Below are 9,768 nucleotides of genomic sequence, written 5' to 3'. Positions count from 1 at the left end.
GATTTGAGTCTGCTCCGAGTAAAGTACAGCAGGTACTGATATTCTGGCCCTCCTGAGCTCCCTGTTTGAGTTGAGCCTTTACAGCCCACACCGTGTTTATTTCAAAGCAGGTTTTCTTTCTTTTCTGAGGGGCTTGTTGAATATTTTATCTACTGCAGGTAGAAGCAGGGTCAGGTTACAGCAAGATGACTGAGTGCAGGACAGGAGGACTCTAGAGAATCGCAGGCAGGGCTCCACCCACCCAACATCAAAGGGATGGCAATGATAATGAGATATTAATTAGCACAGACACATGAGAATGACTGCTTCACTGTGATAAGTGATGCTCTTAGGTGGGAGCCTTGTGCGGTCAGCATCACCTGCAAAATATCTGTTGAAAACACAGCTATATTTTCAGATCAACAATTGAAAACCATGCAATGTGAAGGAGGTCTCTTTGACTGTGGTAGTTACAGATCAATATCTTTCAGCAAGAGAAACAAAGGGGCTTCAGGTAGAAGTCAGCACTCAGTCCAAGCTCCATACAGAATTTATTAAACTTCTTCATTCATTATTCCAGCATCTAAGTTGTTAAACTAACATTAGAACTGTTTACCCAAAACACACATATGTCAAACATCTGAGATATCCAAGGTTATAAAATTCCATGAGAAAGAGTGCGTAAAAGTTACAGTCACTCTCCTGAGTCATTCAACAGGAAATGCAATTATTTTTCTGCCATATCTACCTTTCTCAAAACCTTCAGGTGGAGTAAACACCCCTTATGTCCACAGTAAGCTCCTCCCACTTCTTGCACACCTGCATATAAGCACACCTGTAGCATCAGCAGCACAGAGCCTGCTGTATCCCTGTGGATCCCACTGCACTCCCACTATCTGAAGATAACCCTGGTAAGATGTTGTTTTTTTTTAAAAAGAAATTATTATTATTTATTTATTTATTTTAGTAATTTAATTGATTAACAATTCTACTATGTTATCTTATTAAATTTAATAGTTGACATTATGACAAAATGAAGCAATGCTAAATTACAATTATAATTGGAAGAAAACACTCTTACCACTTTTCTCAAACAAATCAATCTTATTTTTTTAGTCATTTTCATTCAAAGATGTCATCACAAAATTGTCAGCTGATGGCAAGATGATTAGTAAAAGAAATTTAAATGAGAGTCTTTTTCCCTGCTGAACAAAGTGCCTCCTTATGTCACTGGAATTCAGTCTGAATATTTTCCCAATCATTTTCCCAAGTTCTATCTTTCATCTGAACAAGGACCGTCTGTTTCCTGCTGGGTCCTTTGTAGTGTTGTGGGAACGGTGTTGCAAGGATCAAGTGACAGAAGGACAGAGAGGTTCCCTTGGCTGCTAATCTTCTGAAACGCACACACACACACGCACGCACGCACACACACACGGACAAAGATACACTGTCCTCTAATGTTTGACATCCATACACCAACTAATCTTTGTTTGAAGTTCAGTGAGTAATGTGAACACCTGTTAAACTTCATTTCAAATGCAGTTTACTCAGTATGGGGGAAGATTTGCATGTGAATTGCATATAGACAGAAGCATAAATTTATTTAATAACATCGAACCACATTTTCTGTAGTTTCTGTAGTAACCTTTAGGAAAGCTCCTATTTTTTGGAGCCACTTTTCATCTCTCCAGTTTCTTCCTTGAATATAAAATGAATCTTATTATCATAGTAATAGACTGTATGAGAGAGTCCTCAGTCCCAGTGAGAGGCTCTCCTTCGACCTCGGGCTTTGCTGTACTCATTTACATTTTGATTTTACAACTGACTTGAGTTGAAGCTGTATTTGAATGGAGCAGAGATGGACAGACTGGAGAGGCTCTGACCATAGAGTCAGTCATCTCTTCGATGCAAACAGTTTGAAAAGCCACTAACCAGCCATAGGTACACTCATTGAAAGACTCCTTTCATCATTTTCAGTAGGTGTCCAGTGGTCTTGAATATAAGACCCTACTTGTATTTAAGTCTCGACAAATGCTAGTGTAAAACACATTTACTTAAGTGCTGCAAAAGAGCTTTTCCACAGCCAGATCTCAGGTAGCACTAGCTTTAAATGACTGCAATAGGTCAAACAGTCTGCCATTTAAAGTTATGTATTTTCCTTATGACTGTGATCTGTAATTTGAACATCCATCTACTCTCTCTTCAGGGAAATGAACCTCTAGAAGCTATGATAGATGTGGCATCTGTGATTGTTCTGTTTCTCTCTTCACGTCTTTCCTCCATTTTATCTTAACAAGTTCACCAACACAGACATTGTGTAATTTCTAGTTTCTCTGTTTGTGTCCACTGTCCTTTCAGCCACCCATCATGGCCTCCAGCATGTCGGTGAAGAGTTACTCCATGAGCCGTCAGCCATCCTTCTCCAGTCGTTCTCTGATGGAGACGGGCCGTGCTCGCTCCCGTGCTTCGGTCTCTTTCGCCGCCGCCAGCCCGCTCAGCCGTTCAGTCTCTATAAGCCAGGATCTCAACGGGCCAATGAGCCTCCAACTTAACGGGGTGCACGGAAACAGCACCAACGACAAAGAAGCCATGCAGAATCTCAACAACCGCCTGGCCAACTACCTGGACAAGGTCTGATAAATAAAACAGTACTGCACTGTTAAGCTGTTGGTCAGCAGCCAAATGGGTGATAAGTGTGTCTCTATAAGGGGCCATGCAGACAAGGAAATTATACTTATTAGTAGCAAGCTGAAACACTTTCATCATTGAACCTTTTTATTCTTCCTCCAGGTGCGTTCACTGGAGCGCTCCAACGCAGACCTGGAGATGAAGATCAAGCAGCTGATGCTCGACCGCATTCCCAAAGGTCATGACCTTGACTCCATGATGGCCCAAGCTCATGCTGTTGAGCAAGAGGTAGGCAAGGCTGGACAGACACACCAAACACAAATGATGACAGGTCTACTTAAAAAGTCAGACTGCAAGTTTGGAGGTTTGTAGCTGTATGTATCAATCAACCAAGCTGAAGGTTATGGGGACTTTGGTTATTTTACATAGACAAAACATTAATGCAAATGTGGACATGTCACATCTTTTAACAGACACTGCACTGGTAGGTTCATCAGAGGAAGAATTTGACTCACATTTGTGCTTTGAGTTAACTTGTACTACACAAAGCCTGAGTGAAGTTAATGATTATTTTGTCTATTTTAACTAAACAGAAAAAAAGTTACAGTTTAATGTACTGGAATGTTTTACTTCATTGGACAAGGGCTTGAATTTTCATGTGTCTTTTGGAACCATTAAAGATTTGACTATAAAATACCAAATGCTAAATATAAATGCCTTGTGTACATACATAAAGCATCAAATGTAGAAGAAAGTATGAGAAGAATGCTGTGGATTTCACTCTGAAGACTGACCTTAATGCTGGATGTTAATGTCTCTTCTAACTTTGTGACCCCATGTTAATATTTATCAGGTGAGGAAGAAGACCTTGGAGAACGCTCGTCTCATGTTAGAGATCGATAATGCTAAACTGGCTGCTGATGACTTCAGAATCAAGTGAGTGATTAATGATAAGTTTGTTAATGGCAGTGTGTAGATGGAAAACTAAAACTAGTATTTGTCTTTCTTTTTTGATCTGAGTTAAACTCCAACAGGCTAACTGTTAGAGTTTAATCCATGTCTTTGATTAAGGTTTTACTAATGTCATCTTCATGCAGGAGTGGGCACGTTTTTAAATAGCAGTGCAGCATGGCACCAAGCGTTATATGCTTGTCATTTTTTTGTTTATTATGGAAAGAACTGTCACAAATACATCAATACAAATTGTTTTCTTCCTTTACGCATGTACACTTTCAATCTGCAGACATATCTATTTTTAGTGTAATTAAAAATAAAGTAAATAAACAGCAGCTATTCGTTTTTCCAAATTTTATTAGGTGGGAGACTGAGCTGGTGATGTGTCAGTCTGTGGAGCGAGACTGTGTGGCTCTGAAAAAGGCCAAGACCGACCATGAGCAGATCATCGCCTCCCTCAGGGGAGATCTGGACAGCCTGAAAGAGGAACTTTACTTCCTTAAGAAAAACCATGAGGAAGTAAGTCTGTTTGTATTTGCACTTGTTTTTATAATCACTTCTTTTTTCTTCTACACCCATACTCAGGTGGTATGCAGTTCTTTTAACACTGTTTTATCAAGTTTACTTTGCCTTCTCCGTTACTTGACATTTGTTTCGTCTCCTTTTCATTTTGGCCCCCTGTCTCATTCTCCAACCTACCCTCACAAACAACAAGTTGTTTGATATGGGACTGACCCGTTTTGGAGAACTCTAGGTCTTTTTTTTTCTTTTTTTTTTTTTGAGGCCAACAGAAAAAAAAATGTGTTGGAGGGAGCAAGGGAGATAGAGGTGGTCCTCTGGTTACAAGAGACAAAAGGAGCAGGTAGATCCGGTTTCCCAAACCTGCTCTTTCGGTCCAATCAGCTGATCTGAGGCTACTTTCTCCTCGGGGGGGATGAGAAACTAAGATAAACTCCTACTTACACCATGTGAATACAGCTCTGTGTAATGTCACAGTTAAATCATGACATACTGCACATACTGTCTTAAAGAAAGTAGTGCGACGTTGGTTTTGTCTTTGTCACTGAACTCTTTGTCTGCTCTCATCTTTGAAATCTGAAATCAGGCCTTTATGTTGAAAATATATGCTTTTGCCCCCACTAAAACAGAAACATTGCATCACTGATGGTTAGGTTGGCAACTACATCACATTGCTTTCTCTCATGCTTCCATTTCTGAAGCAGGGATAGTGCTTAGAAAAAGTATATAACTGAACTTATCTGTTCAAAACCATATGAAATCACATTAAATCTAAACTGTCTGTGACATAACACGATGTCACAGAGAAACGAGAGAGAATGAGATCCAACGAGCATGCATGAATAGAGAGCAAGAGCATGGTGTATGGTGTGTGTGTGTGTGTGTGTGCATGAATAGGAAAGCCTGGTGTAAGCTGAGCTTTGCCCCATCAACTATTGATGGAGAGCATCTAAATTATGAAGATGCCCTCACATCCTCTCCACCACCCACATGTTGCACGCACACACAAGTATATTCACACAAATGGTGCAATGTTTTATGTCGACTTTATCTGGAGACAAAAACAGCACAGCCAGTAGTATTTAAGTACTTCTACCCTCTGCAGGAACTGGAGCAGATGAAGTCTCGTATTGCCAGAGATGAAGTGAATGTGGAGGTGGACTCTGGTCCCAGCGGACCAGAACTGGGCACCATTCTGTCTGGCCTACGTTCCCAGTATGAGGGGATTGTCAAGAAGAACAAGGACCAAGCAGAGCTGTGGTACCGCAAGAAGGTGGGGGGAGGAACTGCAACTAATTATTATTTTCATTATCACAGCCAATATTCAACTGATCAGTTGATCAACAAATCATTAATTCTCTATATGAAAATATTTTGTCGGCTACACCAGACAATGTGATACTACTGTATCAGTTTTATTAAATGGCCCAGACAAAGTTAAAAATACATATTGTATTCAGCCGGATAATAGCAGAGCAAGTGAGGGAAAACACACAGCCCTTACATTCATCTCATAGCGCAGTATATGTATTTCATGTGGGTGTCCTTTCCACCTGACTTGATTATGTCCTGGCCTCCAGCTGGACACAGTGCAGAGCGAAGTGAAGGAAAGCAACGAGGCTCTGAGAGGAGCTCAGAGTGAGCTGGTCGAGAGGCAGCGCTTCTTGCAGACCCTGGAGGTGGAGCTGGAGAGTCTGCACAAGCAGGTGAGCTGCTACACCTGAGGAGTGAAGAGAAAGTTATCACATGAACACACCAACTGATATAGGAGAAGGGAAGGGATGTTGATGTCCACATACAAAGTAAATGTGTGAGTTTTCATACAGTTGATGAGATTGATGGTGTGTATGGAAAACTGAACAATATGCTTGTGGTACCAGGACTTACCTCACTACTGCTTATTGTTGCGGTTTGATTTAAACATAACAGCGCAAGTCATGTTTCTGCATTAGTTGTGCAAACAATATCTAATGCACATAAAACTGTGCAAGTAACCACAACTATGTCACTGAAATATGGTTATGAGTATTAGTTTTTCTTAAAACTGGGATGAGTTATGGTACATGGTTTAGAAGAAAGAAAGAAAGAAAATCTGCACAGATGTTCAGAGACGGTCTCAGTTAGACCATGATACTATATTACAGATCTGGGAAAGAGTTGGCAAAAAATAAATTTTTTCTCTCTCACTCTTTCTAATCTTGTGTTGACAATAAACATGTTCTCCCACACTGGTATGTTGTGCAAGGACAAACTGGATTCAGTTGCTAAAGCGTATGGGGGTGAGTTTCGGTGGTTAGACGGGTAATCCTGTCTGAGCAGAGAATATTTGTTTTGGATGCCAAAGTCTTGTCAGCCCACAGGTAATTGTTGATAATGATTTGGGAAGTAATTTCAGCATCAGGAGATATTTTGGTTTGATTTCTACTGGAAAACATCTTCTGAGGAAATGTGAGGAGGTTTTGATGCCACCCTGAAGCATCACATTACTGTACACAGGGTAAATGTTTCACAGACTGAATAGTTTTGGGAAGTTTCTCGAATTGGACGACGAGTATTCAAGTGTCTCAGGTCAACGGTTCTTTAACAGAAACTGATATGATTATGGGCAACATCAAAAACACACAATGGTAATATTAGTCCCAGGTATGTAGATAAGGTAGTCTCTTATGATTCCCCTTTCTCTTCTCAGATAGCAGCACTGGAAGGTAACCTGGGTGAGACGGGTCAGAAATACTCTGGTGAGATGGAGCGACTGCAGGCCACCCTGAGCCAGCTTGAGGACGACCTCTCCCAGCTCAGGCTGGACATGCAGCGCACCAAGACCGACTATGAGCAGCTCCTCCGCATTAAGCAGAACCTGGAAATGGAGATCGCCACCTACCGGCGTCTGCTGGAGGGAGAGGAAACGTAAGTTTTCACTCTCATGAGGGGTGGCAGGATAAAAAAGGGTTTACTGCAAAGGTTGAAAGAAAACATCCATAGTCTTATTTTCATTTGGCCATAGTTCATGTTGGTAATTTGTACTCATTAATTCAGTTGCTGAGAACTGGGAATGCTACAACCACACTGAAAAGTTTGATGGGGTCATAAACACAACAATCAAAACTGTTCAACTTTGACCTGAGCTTCACTGCAACCAGTTGCTTGAACTGAGAGCTGGCCAAGAAACAAATTACTTGCATTTATGAATTTCCAGAACTGTATGATAACAAACTGGCCTCATATGGAGACCAGACTGCTTTATTGGCAAGATATCAGCATATGCAGCCACAAGATTTGTTTTTAAAAAAATGTGTTACACAACCTGGACATGAGGAAGTGGAGGACCCAGATGTAGAAACTGAAGGCAGAGCTATGCAGTTCAATTATTTAATAATCAAAATACAAAGGGGTTGCACAAGGTGGAGGCAGGCAGTGGTCTGAACCAGTCTGAACCCGTCCAAATTGGCAAACAATATCTAAAGGAGAAGTCCGGAAATCCAAAATCTAACAGCAGGCAAGGAACAAATTGGTGATTCAAAAATTCAGAAGAGAACAACGCTGGGGAAGAGACCGGGACATAAAACACACAAAGTGTTTAAGCAAACTGGGAGCACACACAGACGAAATACGCTGAGGAGGGAAGGCTAACAGGGTGAAACTAATCAACAAATCACAATTCAAAGCTGATTGTAACATGTTTCCTTTCTGCTCCTCAGAGTCAAGGAAGTCCCTCCACCACCAAAAAGTGAGTGCTTGGCTTTTGATTTTTGACTAATGAAAGAAAGCAAAGTCACTACTTGAATGTCAGTTACAGTATTATATAAAAGCACATTAGCAAAGACTGTAGCACTGGTCACTTATTCATCTTGAATGCATGTTATCACAACCTGAAGGACACTTCAGAGAGGCAAAGACTGGCCAGCACTGGAATGATGAAGGAGATAAGCTGAGCAAACTGTTCATTATATCATAATAGCCAGACCTTACTTGGATTCAGATGTCAGTTTGAGACAGCTTTGTTATGAGACTGACAGACAGACATACAGCCTATTCTTTCACACACACACCCAAGAGGCTCAGGACTAATGATTGTTTTATGAACCTCAAAACAATGCAAACACCGCCTACAGCTCAGCTCCTATGGCAACAAATGGGGCTCTGAAAACACTTGCCAATGTGGTAGCTGTTTCCTAATCTGACTGAGTCACACTACACTGCTTGCCAAACTGCAAGGTGTGATGAAAATGTATATCTTAGTCTCACAACACTGGAAGACTTAGGATAACATAGAATCAAAGACTGTGAAGCCCTGTGTGAGACTGGAATTTTTTAAAGAAAATTTTAAACCACAAAGTCCTTCATCCAAAGCTGTCAAAACACTTATTCTGATATATTATACACAGATATCCAGTGTTACTTTTAAATATGGCAAAACACATGATTCAATATAAATAACAGAGGAATATGAGATCTAATCTCATTTCCCATTTTACAGTATCTCACCGTTTCTTATAATTTCTCCTCTCCTCCTCTCCTCTCATAAAATCCTCACCTCAACACGTCTCATCTCTTTTAATCACATTAATATTTTGTCTCAAATGATTGTCTTACTTTAAATCTTTTCCTTCACTTTTCATTTTATCTTATGTCATAAAACCTTTCTCATCTCTTCCATCTCATTTGGCATCACCTCTTTCCATTGCAGCTTATTTTCTCACCAGTCTAAATCTCACATGATCCCATTTAATTTTCATCTTTTCTAATCTCATATTACTCTCTGTATGATCTCATACCAAATCACTCCTTTTATTCTCTTTCCTCATCTCTCCTCTTCCATCTCATCCCTCCTCATCCCATTTCATTTATTCTCATCTCTTTCTGCGCAGAAGAGCCTGATGTTCGCACCAGAAAGATTGTGAAGGTGGTGACTCAGACGATGGTCAACGGCAAAGTGGTGGATGAATCCAGCGAGGTGGAACAGATTGAGGAGACCAAGAAATAAACACAGGAAGGAGGAAGTGAAGATGAAAATTAAGACAGAAAGTGAAACAAAGATTTGCAGAGAGAGAGAGAAAAAAGGGAAGAAAAGGACATTTTGGGGAACATTTTGCTCAATAATGAATATTTTGTGTTTTCAGAGAAATGTTTTCCCACACTAGACCTATCAGTAATACTTTGATTAGCTGATTGTTTCTGGAGAAGCAGTCTGTGCCGCCTTAGCTCTGCATGCTTATACCAACTTTGAATAGAGATATGTGTGTGTGTGTGTTTGTGTGAGAACAACTGACTAACTGTGTTCGTACTGTTATACTAACAAGATGCTGTGTAGTTAAATACATATTTATTTACTTTAGTAAATGTAATAAGACACACTTTTACAAGAATATCATTTAATTGTATTTGCTGTTGTTGTGTTTGTATACTGTCTAAATAAAATTTCTTTAATCCATCATTTGTTTGTTTCTTTTTTCACTTGTCACTCGAAATAATATTTCATGGCTTTCATACTGAAACATATTGCATGAAAATTCTCTTCACTTTTCTTGACAGGAAAGCAAATGCTGTCTAATGAGACCAAAACATATATGATGTTGGTTCTACGATGCTGTACTTAGCACTTAACACAAAGCGCAACTGAGGATGATGGGAGGGTTGGCAGGTTAATGCCGAATTAACAGCATTAGTATACAAATTGTGGAGTTAGAG

At 40.1% G+C, this 9,768-nt stretch overlaps 1 protein-coding gene across 2 annotated transcripts; it reads left to right on the top strand.

Moving 5' to 3' along the window:
• The first annotated feature begins 798 nt into the window (after window positions 1-798).
• si:ch211-243g18.2 (uncharacterized protein LOC559906 homolog) lies at window positions 799-9,512 on the top strand. 2 transcript variants are annotated; one of them, XM_046375906.1, is made up of 10 exons: window positions 799-890; window positions 2,338-2,610; window positions 2,770-2,895; window positions 3,461-3,543; window positions 3,924-4,080; window positions 5,186-5,353; window positions 5,661-5,786; window positions 6,770-6,987; window positions 7,779-7,807; window positions 8,949-9,512. In XM_046375906.1, exons 2-10 carry the CDS (start codon window positions 2,347-2,349, stop codon window positions 9,062-9,064), a joined length of 1,287 nt encoding a protein of 428 aa, XP_046231862.1. In that variant the 5' UTR covers window positions 799-890; window positions 2,338-2,346; the 3' UTR covers window positions 9,065-9,512. The 2 variants fall into 2 exon arrangements, with proteins under 2 accessions (XP_046231862.1, XP_046231860.1); XM_046375904.1 differs by lacking the exon at window positions 8,949-9,512 and adding an exon at window positions 8,768-8,881 and having other exon boundaries at window positions 822-890.
• The last annotated feature ends 256 nt before the right edge of the window (window positions 9,513-9,768 follow it).

Source organism: Scatophagus argus, chromosome 20 (genome assembly GCF_020382885.2).
Source record: "Scatophagus argus isolate fScaArg1 chromosome 20, fScaArg1.pri, whole genome shotgun sequence".
Lineage (NCBI taxonomy): Eukaryota > Metazoa > Chordata > Actinopteri > Scatophagidae > Scatophagus > Scatophagus argus.
This window is presented reverse-complemented; position numbering and strand designations above follow the sequence as displayed.